The sequence below is a fragment of the Vulpes lagopus genome, chromosome 7 (assembly GCF_018345385.1).
Source record: "Vulpes lagopus strain Blue_001 chromosome 7, ASM1834538v1, whole genome shotgun sequence".
Classification (NCBI taxonomy): Eukaryota; Metazoa; Chordata; class Mammalia; order Carnivora; family Canidae; genus Vulpes; species Vulpes lagopus.
The window spans coordinates 111336697-111357330 of NC_054830.1; the positions used below are offsets into that span (position 1 = coordinate 111336697).

Sequence of the window (20634 nt, forward strand, 5' to 3'; positions counted from 1 at the left end):
TTTACATTTCTTCCAGGGTATATTCTACATATTTTATAACCTACATAGCCATATTGTAGTTGTTAATTTTTGCATTCTTTTTGTTCTAGAAAGATACAATCCTTCTAAAACTTCAAATGGACACCAGTCTAAATCGTAAGTTTATTGCTTAATAAGTTTGTTTTGCTAAAAGTCTCTCTGTAATGTGTACATATTAGCACCACACTTAAATATGTGTACTTAATCTTTTAAGGAAGGGGTAGGCAAACTTTTATATAAAGGGCCAGATAATGAACTATTTTAGGCTTTAGGGGCTTAGATGGTCTTTTTCCCAGCTAGTCAGCTCTGCCATGGTAGTGTGAAAGCAAATATAGGTCGTGGGTGGCTATGTTCCCATAAAACTTCTTTATGAACAGATAGTAGTCTATATTTGACTTGGAGGCCATAGTTTGCCTATACTTCCTCTGAGATTATAGTTTTTTCTCATCTCTTAAAGATGTATTTGTGTTTGCAGATAGGTTGGTAGTTTGTTTTTAATAAAGACCCAAAAATACAGGATTCTTCTTAGTACGCCCTCCATTTAACTGCTGTATATAGTATTTTAAGTCAGCATAGCATAATTGTACCCTATTTAAGTTTTCCTCCTTCTGTAAGTGGAACCGGGCAGGAATATATATCAAAATGTAATTAGGCTAATATATTGGACAATAATAAATTCCAGCTTATGGGATGAGCTCCTCAGTTCCTGAGACCACATGTTGACTCGCTTGATTAAAATAAAAATTCTGAAGAAATTGTGGTCACAGTGCTAGCTTCTAAGCTCTAACCCACAATCTGTACTGATAACCTCTTCTGCTGAACAAAGGGAGAACTGCGTGAGAATGACCTTATGTGAATGCAAGAAGTCCCTCTCACTGCTGAAGAATTAAAATTATATTCATATTTATCATATTTATCCATATGCAAAGAACTGGTAAAAGCCTACCATATATGTGCGAATCACTTTGGTTTGCTGAGGAAACAAAAGCATGCAGGACCTTGAACAGTCTGGTAAAAACTTTGACATATCCACATGTGTGAACAGGTTCATTGAGCTGCCATTATTAAATCACAAGGGCTGAGAGAATTCAGAGTAAGTACATTTCCTTACAGGATATCAGTCATAGAGATGCACTAAGCCCGGTCCAAAAGAAAACTCTTTTTTTTTCTGTCCCACTTAACTGGGCCAGCCTTAAAACACTTTTCATAATTCTGTAATCATCTGGTTACTTTGTTTCAAGGTGATCTTTTGGGGATAATCTGAATTTGGGGTGAGATTTAGAAATTCAGGTTAAGCTTTGAGGGGAAACTATTAGTAGTTATTGGAGTGAAAGAAGATTTCCTTTCCACTGATTGGAGACTGTCATGAAATTTTAAGAAGAAAGGTAATGGAACTACTAGTAATGAGAAATTAAACATTTTTCTAGTGGTTTTTGTATTAATTTTTGCTCTTCTGTAAAAAGGCAAGGAGTATTTTGTGGGTCATTACTCAGGTTCTCTATTTTAATGTTGATTTTATGGACTTAAGGAAAATTTAAATCTGTAATTTTACTTTGAAAAATGAACTTCAGGGATCCCTGGGTGGCGCAGCGGTTTGGCGCCTGCCTTTGGCCCAGGGCGCGATCCTGGAGACCCGGTATCGAATCCCACATCGGGCTCCCGGTGCATGGAGCCTGCTTCTCCCTCTACCTGTGTCTCTGCCTCTCTCTCTCTCTCTGTGACTATCATAAATAAATAAAAAAAATTAAAAAAAAAAAAGAAAAATGAACTTCAGAAACTATCAGTTTATGGTATTTATTTGTGTTTTTTTAATTGATTTGAACTTTGATCAAGGAAGATGAGACTGGAGCTTATTTTTCTTTTTAAAGATTTTATTTATTTATGAGAGAGAGAGAGAGAGTCCCGATCCCGGGACTCCAGGATCAACGCCCTGGGCCTAAGGCAGGCACTAAACCTACTTAAGCCACTCAGGGATAACATCATTTCTATTTTATATAAGGTTCTTACTCCAAATTATTACTTCTCCAGAGGGCAGTCATCTTTCAAAGCAAGGCATTTAGGAACCAGTGCTTTGACTTTGTGTTCTGGTTTTCACAACTACTCAGTTGTATGAATCTCTTTGTGGAACATGAGGAACAGTGAAAGAGAATTGCTGAAACTTTCATTTTATTTTCCTTCTTTTTAGGAGTTTTACCTCTCTAGTGGACTGTTGGGTATGAGTATGGTAATTTGTTTTACTATGAATGAATGGGTATGGATACAATTAGAGAAAAATAGAGATAACTGAGTATAAGAGTTTGTAGAAGGTGACCTACTTAAATTAGAAAAGAAGGTTACATGTTTAACTTACGGAAAAGTGAGAGCTTATGAAATGTTCACTTCCTCCTTTCTCAGTTTTTACTCTGGATGTGAAGCACACCAGACAGAGTAAGATGCACTGGTTCTTTTCCTTGTTTTTTAATTAAATCTTTGGCTGCCACCATGATTACTTCTAGAATGATTAGTAAATATTTAATACTGTGGTGTGCCATGATAAACTGTTACAAAAATACTAATTCTTTCTGCCTTTTCCCTCTAGTATGTTAAAAGATGACTTAAAACTCAGCAGCAGTGAAGACAGCGATGGGGAGCAGGTGTGTCTACTGCTTTATGAGTTTGCCAGTATCATACAGTATTGATTTGCATTATATTTTTTAAGAATTATAATTGAATGATACATTTATGATTCATTTATTTAAAATGAATTACTTAAATTAAGTTCCTTAACTTCTGACAGTGAAATGTTGTCATGTTCTGGTCTGTCTTTAAACCCGCTTTTTTTTTTTTTTAAACTGGCTTTTCCTTACTACTTATGGATCAGAGTGTACTCCTGAAGTATAAGATTGTTGCCAAGAAGAACTATTAACAAAGCTTTTCATCTTAGCCTGGAAGTTAGTTATTCTTTACGTAAAAACGGTGTGTCCTAAGTGTTAGGTAAACTAACACTTGATTGATGTATACGTTAGAGCTGTTAGTGTTCCTTTTAGGGGTTCAGATATTGTTCACATTAAGCAGATAGAGTGCTATTTATTCGTTCACAGATTTCCTCTCGTGTTTTATTTTTAGGATTGTGATAAGACAATGCCAAGGAGTACACCAGGAAGGTATGCATCCTTTTATTTTTAGTTTTCTTTGGAGCATTGTAGTAATATAATAACCTTATAAAGTAAATATTGTTGGAATGGCGATTGTATAATCTTGTAAATTAATTAAAAATCATTGAATTGTACACTTAACATGGGTGAATTCTGTGGTATGTATATTATACCTCAGGAGAACTGTTTTTAAAAGATAAGTGCTAATGGCTGAGCAGCATATTAGAAACTTTTTAAGGAAGCATTTTACTTATAATTGGAAGTTCTGGCTTCATAGAGCTGTAATAGTGTAACAAACCATAAATATTTTAAATGGATTGTCAGATTTGGATGTTTTCCTGCTATCACTGTAAAACAACTTTTGGTCATTTATATGTTTTATGTCTTTTTAGTAACTCTGAACCTTCACACCATAATAGTGAAGGAGCTGATAACTCCAGGGATGATTCTAGCAGCCACAGTGGATCTGAAAGCAGCTCTGGATCTGACTCAGAGAGTGAAAGTAGCTCCAGTGACAGTGAGGCAAATGAACCATCCCAGAGTGCATCTCCTGAGGTGAGAGGGAGGCAGGGGTACCTTCCATAGGCCTCTCACAGCCCCTGCTGATGGCCAGTTAAGACCTGATTAGGAAACAAGGTTAAGAAATTGAACTGTGTGTCTTGGAGAAAACTTAGGTACTTCAGTTTCCTTGTTATTTGAGCAAACGTCCAGTCTACATTAGGAATTACTTGAGGTCATATTTCAGGTCCTAAAATACTGGATTTCTTTAGTCTGTGCTTTCTTTTTATGTCTCAGCATGGTAATTTATATTATGTAGTTACTGTGGTAAAAAGGAGTATTAAATTATACAGTTTTACTGTAGGTTGATAAAATATGGTTAAAAATCTCTTATCAGTACCTAAATCATTTGTTTACTTTCTGGAATTAAGTATACCCCCATTGTCATTTGTGATTTACCTTTCAAGCTGGGTTCCTGACAGGAATCTTTAATGTTTGAAGGCCATATGTAACATCAAGCTTAACTTCTTATTCAAGTGATGAGAGCTCTGATGGTCAATATTCAGCCCTTTGCTTTAGTTCAGTCAGAAGTGGGAACAACAAATGCCTTTATGGCCTTAGACATTGTGCTTTTTTTCTCTTCCTTGAGATTGTTAAGGAGGGAGAAAGCTTCAGTATCGAAAAAAAAATACTTATTTCTCTGTTTTTCAGCCTGAACCACCACCAACAAACAAATGGCAACTTGATAATTGGTTAAATAAAGTGAACCCACATAAAGTGTCACCAGCTTCTTCTGTGGACAGTAACATCCCGTCATCTCAAGGCTATAAAAAGGAAGGCCGAGAACAGGGCACTGGGAATAGCTATACTGATCCAGGCGGACCTAAAGAAACAAGTTCTGCTACTCCTGGACGAGACTCCAAAACTGTACAAAAGGGATCAGAAAGTGGGCGCGGGAGGCAGAAGTCCCCTGCACAGAGTGACAGCACAACACAGAGGAGAACTGTAGGCAAAAAACAACCCAAAAAGGCTGAGAAGGCAGCCACTGAAGAGCCCCGGGGAGGCCTGAAGATAGAAAGCGAAACCCCCGTAGACATGGCTACCAGCATGCCTTCCAGCAGACACAAAGCAGCCACCAAAGGCTCAAGGAAACCCAATATCAAAAAGGAGTCCAAATCTTCCCCTCGACCATCTGCAGAGAAGAAGAAATACAAGTCAACGAGTAAATCTTCCCAGAAATCAAGGGAAATCATAGAAACAGATACCTCATCCTCAGATTCGGATGAAAGCGAGAGCCTTCCTCCTTCCTCACAAACTCCTAAGTACCCTGAGAGTAACAGGACTCCCGTGAAACCCTCCTCAGTGGAGGAAGAAGATAGCTTTTTTCGGCAACGAATGTTCTCTCCTATGGAAGAGAAGGAACTTCTTTCACCCCTCAGTGAGCCTGATGACAGGTATCCACTTATTGTGAAGATTGACCTGAATCTTTTGACCAGAATACCAGGAAAGCCTTACAAAGAAACAGAGCCACCCAAGGGGGAAAAGAAAAATGTGCCAGAAAAGCACACAAGAGAGGCTCAGAAACAAGCCTCAGAAAAAGTTTCCAACAAAGGCAAGAGGAAACATAAGGTTTGTAAAGGGTTTTTGTTGTGTTGTTTTTAAACATCAGAATCTGAAATGCAATGGAAATCTCAGTAAGCCAGAAAATACCTGATTGAGTCATAGCTATGAGAGAAAATAGAGGGTGAGCCTAAGACTCAGGGGAGGCTACAGACAGAACAGTCTCTTACGGAGCCCTGAGCCTCTACCTGTCTCCTTTACTGTCTAATCCAGTAAGAAATGAGCCAGTGCTTCTCTTCAGTGTGTGTGTGCTGGCCAGGGTGGAGGTGAGGGTGAAGCAGGGATTGCAAAGTGGCCTTCACAACACTCTTAACATTTTGATTTTAAATATCTTTAGTTGAGGGGCATCTGGGTATCTCAGTCTGTTAAGTATCTGTCTTTGGCTCAGGTCATGATATCAGGGTCCTGGTCAGGAGCCCCTGCATTGGGCTCCCTGCTCAGCGGGAGCCTGCTTCTCCCTCTCCCCTCTGCTCATGCTCTCTCACTCTCTCAAATAAAAAGTCTTTAAAAAACCCAAAACACTGGGATATATATTTTCCAGGTTGTCACAGTTTTTAATACTCTCTTCTCTTTTATACCCAGGCCAAGTCACACTTTTTAAATTACTAATTGCAGCTTCAAAATTGACACCAATTTTGACACATCCTTAAGAACTTCACCAATCCTCTGTACATAGCTTTTTTCCCTTTTTGAAAACCGATGTCTACAAGTTCAGAACTAAACACGTTTGCTCACACACGGCCAGCACTTGTCCTTAAATTCTTCTGGAATGATTTGAGTTGAGAGGTGAAGCTTGGTATATATTTAAGATCAGCCTTTTTAGACTTAGGAGATGGGAAGACTCACACATGTCTCTGTTGGGAGGATAATGGACAGAGGATGAAAAGATCTGAATAACTCACATGTGTAGATGGAGATTCTTTGGGGAAAACACCTTGATCTTTCAGCTCTAGTGAGAATTTTTTAGAGGAAATTTTAATGATTTGTGTTGAATAGTATGATTTCTCCTGGTGAATATGACTGTGTAATACCAAGGTAGTGAGCACGTGGACTCAGAGCAAAACCTCAATCCCAGATGACCTTGAAGATCTCATAGTAGAGGATAGGAAGAATAAAATATTTTCTTAAAAGGAAGTGAGGAGGAGATTTTTCCTCCTCTTCTTAAGACCACAGTGCAATGTGTGCAGACAATAATGTATATTTGACAAACTAGAATAACCTTTTTTTTTTTTTTTTTTTTTTTACTTAAAAAATTGGAAGATTTTTAAAAATTTGAATTTCAAGAAAACTGAAGCTTACTACTTTGGGCACTGTAGCGAATGAGTTTCCATTATTGTAGTATGGGGAAACTTTTTCAACCAGTAAGTTCAGGGCTGCTACCCCTATTAAGCTACAACCTCAGACTGCTGGACTTGGTTATGTGATTTAACTTATAGGATTACATGAAGTGAGAGCTTATATATGATGGACTCTGCTCTTTAGAAAGCTAAGGTACTTCTTAAAGAATTAAGAAATGGTCCTTTTGTGTTTGAAAAGTATTACATATTCTTTGTAAGATTCTATATAATACAGAAATACAACATAGAATGTCCTTTTTACTCTTTGGTAAAATTGTCAGGGGCAGTTTCTGAAGATAAAGCAGATGGTACTGAGAGGAGTCTCACCCAAGGGTAATGAAGGATGATGTAGATTCTTTTGTCTCATGTTTTTATGTGTCTACTTTTAATAATTTGTGTAGGAGAACAGATTTTTTTGTCATGGCAGAATGTTTTAGATTCTTGGGCCCTGAAGTTTAAAGCAATAGAAAAAATTAGGATCAATCAAGAAAGTAGCTTTGGCAATGATGGCTCAGCTTTTGTTTCAGCAAAAAGAATTTTTCAGAATCATCAAGCTTGGCTATAATAAAAAACATGGACAATAACAAGTATTGGTGAAGATATGGAGGAGTTATATTTTTAATTACAGTGCTGATGGGAATATACAATGATACGTAGCTGCTTTAGAACACAGTTTTGACAGTTCTTCAAAAAGTGTACTTGTATGACCCAGCAATTCCACTCCATTCCACTTAGGTATATACCCAAGAGAAATGAAAACATGTCCACACAAAAAAACTTATAGGTGAATGTTCACAGTAGTATTATTTGTATTATCCAAAAAGTAGAGACAACCCATATGGTCATTAACTGATGAATAGATAAATAAAATGTAGCATATGCATACAATGGAATAGATTCAGCTATAACCACGAATGAAATCCTGATACATGCTGCAGTATCCATGAACCTGAAAAATATTATACTAACTGAAGAGAACCAGAGACAAGAGTCCACAAATGTGATTCCATTTATATGTGAAATGTCTAGCATATGCAGATCCAAAAAGACAAAATACAAAAAAAGTTTTTAAATTTTTAAAAAAGACAAAATACATAGATTAGTGACTACCAGAGTCTAGGGGTGGAAGGAATGGGAAAATGCCTGCTGAAGGGTCCAGGTGTCTTACAGATGATGAAAATGCTCTAGAATTGTTTGTGGTAATGGTTGTACACCTCTGTGAATATAGTAAAAGTAATTGAATTGTGTACTTTTAAGGAGTGGATTTTATTGTATGTGAATTATATCTTAAGTATAATTTCACTCATCCCCAGAATCATTAGGATGAAAAGATGTCATTTTAAAGATTATAGGAAATGTGTTTCAGTGTTTGGGCTCTGTTTATCTAAAATAGGAGACTTAGTCTTGAAACTCAGTTTACTAAACATTGTTTAAATGAATTATTTCACTTCACATTTATCTTCTTTCTGAACCTTATCAGGGATAAATTATTTGAGGGTGACTCATGCTGGAAACTGAAATTAGATGAATAAAAAATCAACCTAGTAGTTTCTTTTTTTTTCTGTTTTTTTTTTTTTCCAGAACGAAGATGATAACCGAGCCAATGACAGCAAGAAACCCAAAACAGAGGACAAGAATTCAGCAGGTCACAAGCCATCCAGCAACAGAGAGTATGTCCCCAAAACATGTTACATGTGTGTTAAAATGTGTATGTTGTTTGCCACTGGGTACTTTCTAATGTGTTCTGAGAATGTTCCTCTCAGTAAGTGTATGTCATATGCATGTATACATTTACATAGACCAACGAGATGGGAGCTTTTGCTGTCAGCTAACAGGGATAGAAAGTTTTTAACATTCAGTCTCTCCTTCCTTTCTTCTTGTAGTGAAGTAGGATTGAGTAGAGGCTAAGAGTTCAAGTAAAGCTTTACCACTTTCTGGTTAGATGACCAGCTTATCTCTATCTGTCCAGAGGCCAGTTTCCAACTTCGGAATTTCATATCTTCATCATTCCTCTTCTCATTCACATAACCAGGATTTATGGAATACTTGCTGTGTGGCAGGCCAGCATTTAGGTGCTGGGTGTACGTACAGCCAGGGAGTGGAAAACAGAGATGATGTCTGCCCTCAACTTTGTTTTGTAGAAACCATGTGTCCTCATACTCAGGGAGAAACAGACTTGTTTTGAGAGCAAAGAGAAACAGAAAAAAAAAATCTATCACCCCTATATGACTTGGTGGAAAAGTGAGGGCATTTGTTTGGTTTGGCAGGTCATCTAAGCAAAGTGCTGCAAAAGAAAAGGATTTGTTGCCGTCTCCTGCTGGCCCCGTTCCTTCAAAAGACCCCAAACCAGAGCATGGCTCTCGGAAGAGGACTATTAGTCAGTCATCATCATTAAAGTCCGGTGCTAACAGCAACAAAGAGAACAGTGCGAGCGGCAGGAACAGCTCCTCCACATCCAAGCAGAAGAAGACTGAGGGGAAGACCTCCAGTAGCTCCAAGGAGGTCAAGGTGAGGCGTTGGGACTCTGAGCCTTCTGAAAAATACTCTCATTGCCACAGGAATTCTCCAAGGTGACACTGCTTTGACAGTCTTGTAAAGCTCTCATTAAATTTATAGACCTGTGCATTTTTGCTCTCAGAATGTCATAATCTTGATAATAAATGTATGGGGTTGGTCTGAGACTGTAAAAGCAATGTTTCACCTGGCCACGTGCATACTAATTAAGACAGAAACCCTTAATTGGAAAAGTTGGTTTTGGAAGAAAGTAGTTGATACTGATCTACTTATAAATTACTCCAGTTGTTAGGATCGAGTTGTCTGTGGCTTGAAATTGGCTTCAGATTCTTTACAATTAGATTTTACAAGCAAGCGTATTACACAAAGTGAGAAAGTAACCAATTTGGCTTAGATTCGTGAAAAAGAGAAAGTTCTTTAGCTGAGGTAGCACCGGAACTATTTCCAGGGCATGATCATAATGTAGAGGAATATTCTTCATATTTATGGATGGAAAATTGGATCGCAGAAGCTTTTTCAGGGGTCTGTTTTATTAGATTCTCACCCTCGCTTTGTTTACTCGGTTATTTGCATTACTTTACTTTCTAAACCGTTTTGATCAGGAGCAAACACTCTGACAAAACTAGGAAAATACGTAGTTTTTTTTTTTTTTTTTTTTTTAAGATTTTATTTATTTATTCTTGAGAGACAGAGACACAGGCAGAAGGAGAAGCAGGCTCCATGCAGGGAGCCCGACGCGGGACTCGATCCCGGGTCTCCAGGATCACGCCCTGGGCGGAAGGCGGCACTAAACTGCTGAGCCACCCGGGCTGCCCGATTTTTAAGAATTCACTGGGTTGTTATTTGTGACTTGAGTAAGCAAAGTTTTGAGAGTTGAAAAAAATTGATCATTAAATATATTTACTCATGCTTATTAAGTTGATTTTAATTATGAACAGTGGCTCAAATTGAGATATACAGATGACTTTTTCTCCAGGTAGACACCCTTCTCTAGTAGCTTAGAGAGTTAGTCCTAGTATCCTTAAGGAACTTAAGTGTCCTTGTGGTCTCTTTCACCATCCTATTTCTGTGTCTGCTTGCTAATTGGCTTTCTCTATTTTTCATCCTTTACCTGCAGGATTTGAGGGCTGAATGCTCATTTCTTGAAACTTTCTCCCTCTCCCTCTCTCTCTCTCTGTCTCTCAATTTATTTATTTGAGAGAGAGAGAGAGAGAGAGAGAGAGAGAGAATCCAAGTGGGGGCAGGGGAGAGTGAAATTCAAACAGACTTCCTGCTGAGTGCAGAGCCCATTATGGGGCTCAATCCCACAACCCCGAGATCATAACCCCACGCTGAAATCAAGAGTCAGAGGCCTCACTGAATCACCCAAGCACCATCCCCCCACTCCTCCGCTTTTATTTTTTTTTATTTTTTATTTATTTATTTTTTTACTCCTCCGCTTTTAAATGAGCTCACCTGTTCATTTGGCTTTTGCGATCTCACAGGTAAAACTGTCTCCCTTTATTGGCTTGTCAGGTCCTTGAAAGCAGGGATTGTATCTTGTTCTGGGTTTTCTCCATTGTCTAACTTACTAGGTAATCAGGAAATATTTGTTGGATCAAATGTAGTTATTTGGTACTCTGTTATTGACAATATAAAATATAGGCACTGACTACTTTGATTTCAACATCTTAGGGCATGTAACTGTTAGAATTTTTTTTTAAGATTTTATTTATTTATTTATGAGAGACAGAGAGAGAGAGAGGCAGAGACACAGGCAGAGGGAGAAGCAGACTCCATGCAGGGAGCCCGACGCGGGACTCAATCCCGGGTCCCCAGGATCACACCCTGGGTTTAGGCAGGCGCTAAACCGCTGAGCCACCTGGACTGCCCAACTGTTAGAGTTGTTAATGTTAGTTTTGGCAGTTTCCAATTTAGGCAATTACATATGGGTTTATTAAGGAAGAATCTATAATTTAGTTGGAAAATATGTTTTTTCTTATTTTAACTAAAGAAAAATTAGATAATATGGAAAACCAAAATTACATATACTTTTTATCTTATGTTCTCTGCATAGTCATATTATCAAATATTCAAAATATGTTGGCATAAGGTTGTTCATTACAGTCTTTTTGCTCTTTTTTCTTTTATGCTCTTGATATCAGTAACATTTCTACTTATATTCCCCTTTTATTCTTTTTTTTTTCCCTTTTATTCTTAATATTAGTTCTGTATGCCATTTGTCTTTTTCCTTGATCAGGCTCATCAGAGGCTTATTAGTTTTACTTGTCTTTTCAAAAAATAGCCTTTTTGTTGATTCTGCATGGTTTATTTTTGTTTTCTATTTCATTAATTTATTGTCTTGATGATTTCCTTAGTCTTTCTTTTTGCTCTACTGTTCTCTTTAGTGACTCCTAAAAAGATGGATACTTAGCTCATTAATTTTTAAATTATATATATATATATATATATATATATATATATATATATTTTTTAAGATTTTATTTAATAGAATGAGAGAGCGTGAGCAGGAGTGGGGCAGAGGGAAAGGGAGAAACAGACTCCCCAGTGAGCGGGGAGCCTGATACAGGGCTTGGTGCTGGGATCATGACCTGAGCTGGAGACAGATGCTTAAATGACTGAACCACCCAGGCAGCCCTAATTTTTAAATTAGTTTGAAGCCTTTTTTTCTTTCTCTAATGTAAGCGGTTAGGCTGTATATTTTCCTCTAATTACTGCTTACATGCATCCTAGAAGATTTGGTGTGTTTTTAGAACTCCATTTAAAATCTTCCCTAATCTCCAGTGTGATTTCATCATTGACCCAAGAGTTATTTAAAAGCATGTTGGGCAATTTCCAGACTTACTGAGATTTGCTAGTTGTCTTCTGATTAATGTTTCTACCTTAATTGCATTGGAGCTGGAAAATAATTTGTATGCTAGCCATCTTTTGAAATTTGTTAAGATTTGCTTTATGATGGTATAGTATATTAGATGGTAGATTTTGTAATGTTCTATATTTGCTAGAAAAGAATGTATATTCTGCATATATTATAGACAGGGAGGGAATCTTTTTTTTTTTTTTAATTTTTTTATTTATTTATGATAGTCATAGAGAGAGAGAGAGAGAGGCAGAGACACAGGCAGAGGGAGAAGCAGGCTCCATGCACCGGGAGCCCGACGTGGGATTCGATCCCGGGTCTCCAGGATCGCGCCCTGGGCCAAAGGCAGGCGCCAAACCGCTGCGCCACCCAGGGATCCCCAGGGAGGGAATTTATGTAATTCAATTAATCATGTTTTCAAACCTTTATGCTGATATTTTTGGTCACCTTGTCCTCTTGTTCATTTTTCCACAAACACAAGATTTGTCTATTTCTTCTTTTAATTCTGCCAATTCTTTTTTTTAATTGAGATATATTGGACATACAACATTAATTTCAGGTGCACACCATGATTCAATATATGTATGTATTGTGAAATGACCACTGTGTAATTTTAGTTAACCTCCTTCTCCACACAGTGGTTTTTACATATCCCATGCATATAATTTTTAGATAAAATGTGTTAAAACACGTAGACAAAAAGCAAAACAGAACACGTAGACAATTTTTAAATGTATGCTTAAGAACTTCAGTTTTCCTTCAGTAAATCTAAACTTAGGCATTTGTGGAAGTACCTAAAAAACATAGAGGGAAAGCTGGCCTAGTAATGTTACATTCCATCATAATATGCAGGAAGTCATTGCATAAACATGTATACCTTACCATGAAGAGTTTAGTATTTTCTCAGATCTCAGGACCTTTATTTTCATTCCTTGAGGTAAGGTGCATTGGGTAGAACTGAAAAGCTGTTATCATTTAGGAAAGAAATGGTAGGGGCACCTGGGTGGTTCAGTGGTTGAACCACCTTTGGCTCAGGTCATGATCCTGGGATCCTGGGATCGAGTCCTGAATCAGGCTCCCTGTGAGGGGCCTGCTTTTCCCTCTGCCTGTGTCTCTGCCTCTCTCTGTCTCTCATGGATAAATAAATAAAATCTTAAAAAAAAAAAAAAAGAAAAGAAAAGGAATGGCAACCTGGTTCCTTTTCAGATTTTTAAGCACAGGAGTAAAATTATATATTAATTGGGTTTTTTACTGTTGAAACATTCATGCATTTATAGGACAAATTCTACTTATTTCTGGTGTTTTATTGTGGGAAAATGTGTATAGGAAAGCAGTTGGAAAGACAGGATCAGTCCCTGCATAAAGGGCTATGTTGATAGAAGATAGAATACAGATTGAGAAAGTGGCCAGCCTTTTAAAATGTGACAGACCTGGATTTAAAAGCCACATTCCAGGAATGCCACTTAAAAGCTGTTTAAACTTGGGTAAGTTACCCTCCTTTGCATTGCTATTTATTCTGTCCCAATAGCAGTATGCATTCCAGAGGGTTGTGGAAGGGTTAACCATTGTGCCCAGTATGCAGTTAACATACTGCCAGGTAGGCAGGCAGTAAGCATGGATTAAGTGTTAGATCTTGCTGTTTTCATTGGCCAGTAATTTTCAGTAAATTTTGTCTTAAGCAGTACTGCTATTGTGATAGTAGGTTTGTGTCTTCCTTATGTTTTTATTTATTTTTTTAAAGATTTTATTTATTCATGAGAGACCCAGGGGGAGAGAGAGATTGAGAGAGAGAGAGGTAGAGACACAGGCAGAGGGAGAAGCAGGCTCCATGCAGGGAGCCCGATGTGGGACTCGATCCCAAGACTCCAGGATCACATCCCGGGCTGAAGGCAGGTGCTAAACCGCTGAGCCACCCAGGGATCCCTTTCCTTATGTTTTTAAATAGTGTCTGTTTCAGTGTCTGGTACATAGTAGATCTTTGCTATTATTATTATCATTATTATTATTTTTATTTCACACATATGAACCAAGGAAAGCTTTATTTATTAAAATTTTGAGAACAGGGACAAAGTATTTTCTTTTGTTTTAAAATATTTTATTTATTCATGAGAGACACAGAGAGAAAGGCAGAAACATAAACAGGGAGAAGCAGGCTTCTCACAGGGAGCTCGATGCAGGATTCGATCCCTGATCTGAGATCACGCCCTGAGCCAAAGGCAGGCACTCAACAGCTGAGCCACCCAGGTGTCCCAGACCTCTAATATTAGAATGAATATTTTTGGTTATATAAAGTGGACCCATTCTGTTAAAAGGGTTTTTACATTCTGAAATTTAAAAATTCTGTAACAAGGAAATTAAATACTAAAGGCAGTGGAATTTTGTTTCCTTTTACTGGTGGTTCAAGAAATATTTTCAGTTTAATATTTATCACCTCCGAATTCAACATTTTATATTTTCGATGTTATATGTTTCTTTGGACAGGAAAAGGCTCCAAATAGCTCCTCTAACTGTCCTTCATCTACACCAACTCCTGATGCTTCTAAGCCTCGGAGAACAAAGCTTGCCTTTGATGACAGGTGAGAGAAATGTTTTTCATTTATTGAAGAAATCATCCCAGTCAGCATATAAGAAACTCATTTAAATTCCTATCAGTGACCAGAAGAATTCATACTTGTGTTGTGATCCCCAGAACATTTGGATTTTAATTTGAAAGGCACCCGGTAGTCCAAGTATTGCTCCTTTAACCGAACTTCATGACTCCTGGGGGATGTGAGTAACATGACTTCATGTAGAACCTGACTCCTCCTACCACTGTTCAAGATGGGGGCTTTCTTAAATAAGGAAGAGCAGTGTTGAGGTTTTCCTCCATTTCGTAAAGAGGTTATTTCCCTTACCCACATTCCATTTATTCCAAAATTTTCAAACAACTTAGCATTTAATACTAGGGAGCTTGATTTCTGTTTTCCTAAGGTAGAAAATTTGCCAGTTGGCCAACAGGAGTTATGCTCCTAACCCAATAAAAACATTTGTCAGAAAACATGGAACTAAATGTTTAGTGGTAGGTCATCTTCTTTACTTGAGGACATGAAAACTGAGGGATGCTAAAACTAAAATGAACAAGCAATATGAAAATATTTACCATTTTTATTTACTATAAAAATTTACATTGCAGAAATTATTCAGCAGACCATTACTTACAAGAAGCAAAAAAGCTAAAGCACAATGCAGATGCATTGGTATGTAAACATTCTCACATTTGTTTAATCAAATTAACTTAAATTCTCATTTGTTGTTTGTGTTCCCGTAGTACCTCAGTGTATCTCTCATTACCTTTATTCTCCTTTCTTCAGTCTGATAGGTTTGAGAAAGCTGTATACTATCTTGATGCTGTGGTATCTTTCATTGAATGTGGGAATGCATTAGAGAAAAATGCTCAGGAATCCAAATCCCCATTCCCTATGTATTCAGAGACAGTGGAGCTCATCAAGTAAGTGGGAAAACTTGCTGCCCCGTCATTGGCACTATTATTTCTTTGGTTCATTTTGGAAGGGGCTGATAGAGCTGTATACAGTAAAGCTATGGAGGGTCTTAATCCTTTCTTGTCCTGGGATAAGGAGAACCAGATACTTCAGTGGGTATTTTTGCCTTTGTTTAGGTTGGGTTCTAACGTTCTGAGGACTAAGGAAGTCCTAAGATCAAGATGAAGTACTGTGTTTTGTATCATTTGTTTGTTGCTCTAACTCACAGATACACTATGAAGCTAAAGAATTACTTGGCCCCTGATGCTACAGCTGCAGATAAAAGGCTCACAGTACTTTGGTAAGTGTTGTGTCCTAGCCTCTGCTAGATGACCAGCTGTTCCCTGGGAAATTTTGCTGTTTGTGCCCTTCTGAAAGTTATTCTTGAATCGACCTTTCATAACCCAGGCATGAATCTATTCTTGATGGGTAAAGTAGAAAATAAGTCAAAACTCCTACTGAAAGATTTTAGTTGTTGTCAGCTCCGATCCATTATGCTCAGGGCAAAAACATTGGGATCTGACCCTAGAACTCCCAGAGTCCCTTTTCTGGGTTCTTCTTTTGATATCTTGCTCCTTATTCACATGTAAGTGTGATAAGTACCTTTCCTTAGGGAGCAAATGTTGAGCTTGTTCAGAGTGAAGAATGTGGCTTGTTGGCTTGGTCCCAGGGAGATATTATCAGATCATTTGTTAAAAGTATTTATTCTACCTGGCACTGGGTTTAGCAACTGGGAACGTAGCTGTGGATAAACTGACATAGTCTTTTTTGTCATGGGATCTAGTGTCTGGTGTGAGGAGACACAAATTAAGTCATCACACAAGTATATGAATTCAGTACTTTTGAGAGAAAAATATAGTAACTGTAAGAGTAGAGTGTAGGGACACCTGGTCTTCAGGTAGGGGGGATATGTGCAAGGGCTGGACAGTGGAAAGAAACTGGGAATGACTGAGGAACGAAAGAGAAGACCAGAGAGAAGGGAAAGATAGGCAGTGGTGACCATGCAAGGTTTTTGTAAGCCATAGTAAGGTTCCCATATGTCACATCAGAGATGTACTATGCATAGTTGAGTTTCCTAGTTTTTGTTGTTTAATTTTAGATATTTATAATTTGACGTAGAGATTCTGCTTCTCAGTGATTTCTTTTAATGCATATGTTATGACATGTTGGTGTCTTGTGGATGAGGTTTTTATTTTTTATTGTCAGCAAATAGAGTGTAGCCCTGAGTCTCTTACCCTCCTTTGGGTGTGCACCATAATAAACGCATCTTGCAGTTTTACCCGAGGGTTAGTGTCATTGACTTTATACTATGTTCACATGAGCCAGTCCTGTATTCTTGCACAATACAAAGGTTGTCTGTGCAGATGTGGCCAGAGTCTGCTGTTCTGGTAAATAAGCTCCCTTTTCCATTGGCTAGCCTGCGATGCCAGTCTTTGCTGTATCTGAGGCTGTTCAAACTGAAGAAGGAGAATGCTCTGAAGTACTCAAAGACACTGACAGAGCACCTGAAGGTAAGTGTGGAAAAGAGGAAGGGCCGTGGCCTAGGAAACAGATTGGTAGTCTCCTGTCCCAGCCCCAGAGTGCCTCTTCATATTTTGCCTACCACCACGAGAGAGGAGCTACTGTTCACTAACTTTCACATGGGTTTGAGATTGCTCGGAATGTTTTTTCAGTGCACATACATCTGATTGTAGAATCTGTGTAGCCATATGCAGGGGCTCTTACTAATGTTTCAGTAGATGTAACCTCTATCAGGAGACCTAGTTTCTACTTTGCAGATAGCCTTCTGTTTTCACTACCACGCTTCCTTAGACTGTTGTATTAGTTTCCTAAAATGTCTAGGTTTTTTTCCTCACACCATCACAGAAATCTTAAAATCTCCCCCTGGTTCTGAGTTGGAGCCCTTCAGTGACTTACTGTTGCTTTTGCCATGTCAGGTATAAACTTCTTACCCTGACCTCAAACCATCGAGGTCTCTGTCTCTTGTTCCTTACCTCTGCCCAAGGGAAGCTGTATGGGTCACGTCCTTTCACAGCGTTTGCATATAGTATGACTCAGGTTTTGTCTGAGTGTTACGCATGCTTTAAGCCTTCTGGAACCCCCAGCTCTTACATCTTTGTCGCACATTTACACACACAGGCACACACTTTGTCTCGCTCTCAATGATTATACTTTGTGTTCTTAAATGTGTAAAGCTTCTTAAAGAGCAGTTTAGCCCATTGCTTTTAAATATATATAGTTCTTCATGAGTAGTGGTTTGTTTGTTTTTTTAATTTAAGTACATTTTATTTTTCCACAGAATTCTTACAATAATTCTCAAGCACCATCACCTGGCTTGGGAACGTAAGTAAATTTTATTCTATAAAATATTTTTCTGTGACAATATTACTTGTTTTTGTGTAAAAGTGGAATGGATAGGGCCCAATTTCCAGAAATGGAAAGGTGACACTTTTTAAAAAAAAAATGAAAACCATCTCTAATAAAGTATTTTTTTAAAGTTTCATTTTTTATGTTTATTTTTTACTAAGTTGAAAATATTGGTAATGAACATAGTCTTAGAAGGAGTAGAGAGGGGATATTTCACTTGTAGAAATATGAGTTTTTATGACAGCATTTGAGTCCTTCTTAGATTTAATTTCTACAGCTTCTTGGGTTTTTATCAGTGAGCTTTATTTTACTCAAGTCTTGACACTGCCAGAAATTAGTAACAGTGGTGCAGTTATGGTTTCTCCTCCATCCCACATCACCCCCTAAAGAAGGAAAATTACCATGACAGCTTTTTGGGTTGTGATTTTTTTCTGTTCAGTTATTATTTTTATGTTAATTGACTTTCTGTCTTTGCCCTTGTGTATTTTCCTAACCAAATTTATGGTGCTAAAAGTGAAGATAAAAAACTATTCATAACAAATCATTTTTGTCCCCCCAACTTTTGTTTCATTTTCCTTTTTTTTTTTTTATGGCCTTGGACATTTCCACAAATTTTAGTACTGCTGAAATGAACCTGTCAGATTTCAGCATGTATTTCTTAAGAAATATTTGACAGGAAGCTTGAGATAATGGCAGTTGATTGAAAAAGCTGTACCTCTTTGTCAGCTTTGAATAACTTGGTTAAACAAGGAAAGTACCAGAAATAATGGAATTCAAATTAAGATGTTCCTGTCTACCACAATTTTCTTGTGTTAAATTGCAAATTCCATCCAACTTGCTACAAAACAACTTGAAAAGTACCTAGTTACATGCCAGAATAGAGGGAAAGTGTGTCGAGCTGGGAGTGAGGTGATCTAGCTTCTAAGCCTTGGAACTACTGCTATCAAGGTGTGTGACTTGTCATTTCTTTGTCGTCTTTTGTTCTTTTCCATTGCCTTTCATTAAAACAAAGAGTCTAGACATGATGATTCACTGTGGGCTTTAGTGAGCCTTATAAGTACTTACTGAGAAGAAATTGTACTTCTCTGGGAACTCTTCTGGTTTAAAAGAATCTTTAAATTGTAAAAGCCTTCATGGAAGAAGAGCCTGTAGAACATTCGTTTCATCCTATTCACCATATTCGTATGAATAAGCTTCCTGTTTCTCTGTGTGTAGCAAAGCCGTTGGGATGCCTTCCCCTGTTTCTCCAAAGTTGTCGCCAGGCAATTCAGGAAATTATTCTTCAGGGGCCAGTAGTGCTTCAGCAAGTGGTTCTTCAGTGACCATTCCGCAGAGGATCCACCAGATGGCAGCCAGCTATGTTCAAGTTACATCTAACTTCCTCTATGCCACGGAAATTTGGGACCAAGCTGAACAGCTTTCCAAAGAGCAGAAAGGTAGGAAGGTCTCTAGAGAAACTTTGAAGGATGAAACTGTTAAAGGAACTTTTATGATCTACATAAATAAGAGTCTGATCTGCATTTGGTTTATTATGTAGTCTAGAGTTGGCGGTAAAGAGTTTCCTAATCATCATTGCTTACTGGTCATACTATATGTACTGAATTTAGTCAAAAATATCTTTCACTGTACCAGTGACACACACTAAACTTAAAATAGCTTTTTCCCTAAGACACATAGGCCTTTGTTCTGGCACGTTAAGTGCAATTCCAATTATAAGAGTAATAAAATATATGTTCTACTCTAGGATGGTAAACAGTAAACTTGGCTTAGGCGTAGGATTATGTGCAGACATCTTGTATATGTGAGATATTTAATAAATAGGAAAGCACATTCAGGGGCACCTGGCTGGCTCATTCAGAGAAGCGTGTGACTCTTGGTCTCAAGGTTGTGAGTTCAAGCCCTAAGTTGGGTGTAGAGATTACTAAAATAAAGAAAACTTAAAAAAAAAAAAAAAACCAACCACAATCATATTGGATTTTTAAGTGAATTAGAAAACCTATATGATAAAGGAGACCACAAAAAAATCAATTTCTAACCACCAGGGCACCCCAACTATACTGGATTTGAAATTTAAAATAATAAGTAAACAGAAGATCCCAGGTAAAAGTACTATATAAACACCATTTTATTTTCGTCATTGTCAGTAGAGGATGTGTGTGTGTGGCAGCTATTCAGGTAGATCTTTTGTAGAGAAACACGATACTAGTAAATCAAGTGTCTTTTTTTTCACAGAGTGCATTTAAATATTTATAATATAAACAAGTAATCACATGAAGGTGGAAGATTCCTATTCCTAAAGAAGGAAAATAGTGAAAGGTAGAAGAGGAACCCCAACATCTAACAGAAAATCCTGTTTCTCCTTTCCTAAAACTGTATTGCTCGGGGAAAGTTACAAAGCAGAAATTCTTTTTTTTTTTTTTTTTTTTTTTACAAAGCAGAAATTCTAATTAAATCACTCCTGCTTTATTTTCCATTTTTCTCCTTGATGCCAGTTTTCTAGGCTAATTTTTCCTTTTTAAAATATTCTTTTTTATTTTTACTTCTTTGTATGGTACTTTTCAAATGTTGACAACAGGAAAGATAATGGCATAACAATCCCCGTGCACCTTTCATTCAACTTCAGCTTTAGCAACGCATTTTGCTAATCTTGTTTCATCTCGTTCTTTCTGAATCATATTTTTCTCCCCGCCCCCCAGAATATTTAAAGCAAATATCAGTTATTGTGATGTTTCACCTGAATATACTTAGGTGTATGCATCCTTGGGTGA

At 37.6% G+C, this 20634-nt stretch overlaps 1 protein-coding gene across 5 annotated transcripts in view; it reads left to right on the forward strand.

Annotated features, from left to right (window-relative positions):
- AFF4 (AF4/FMR2 family member 4) overlaps positions 1–20634 on the forward strand; it is a 94056-nt gene that overhangs the window by 65709 nt on the left and 7713 nt on the right. For all 5 annotated transcript variants that reach the window (XM_041760703.1, XM_041760702.1, XM_041760706.1 and 2 more), the window contains 14 exons: positions 90–135; positions 2597–2651; positions 3124–3161; positions 3545–3707; positions 4362–5279; positions 8189–8277; positions 8875–9115; positions 14463–14557; positions 15154–15217; positions 15332–15468; positions 15729–15800; positions 16917–17010; positions 17799–17842; positions 19082–19302. In XM_041760703.1, coding sequence (XP_041616637.1) covers positions 90–135; positions 2597–2651; positions 3124–3161; positions 3545–3707; positions 4362–5279; positions 8189–8277; positions 8875–9115; positions 14463–14557; positions 15154–15217; positions 15332–15468; positions 15729–15800; positions 16917–17010; positions 17799–17842; positions 19082–19302 — 2277 coding nt within the window. The remainder of the gene's footprint in view (positions 1–89; positions 136–2596; positions 2652–3123; positions 3162–3544; positions 3708–4361; positions 5280–8188; positions 8278–8874; positions 9116–14462; positions 14558–15153; positions 15218–15331; positions 15469–15728; positions 15801–16916; positions 17011–17798; positions 17843–19081; positions 19303–20634) is intronic.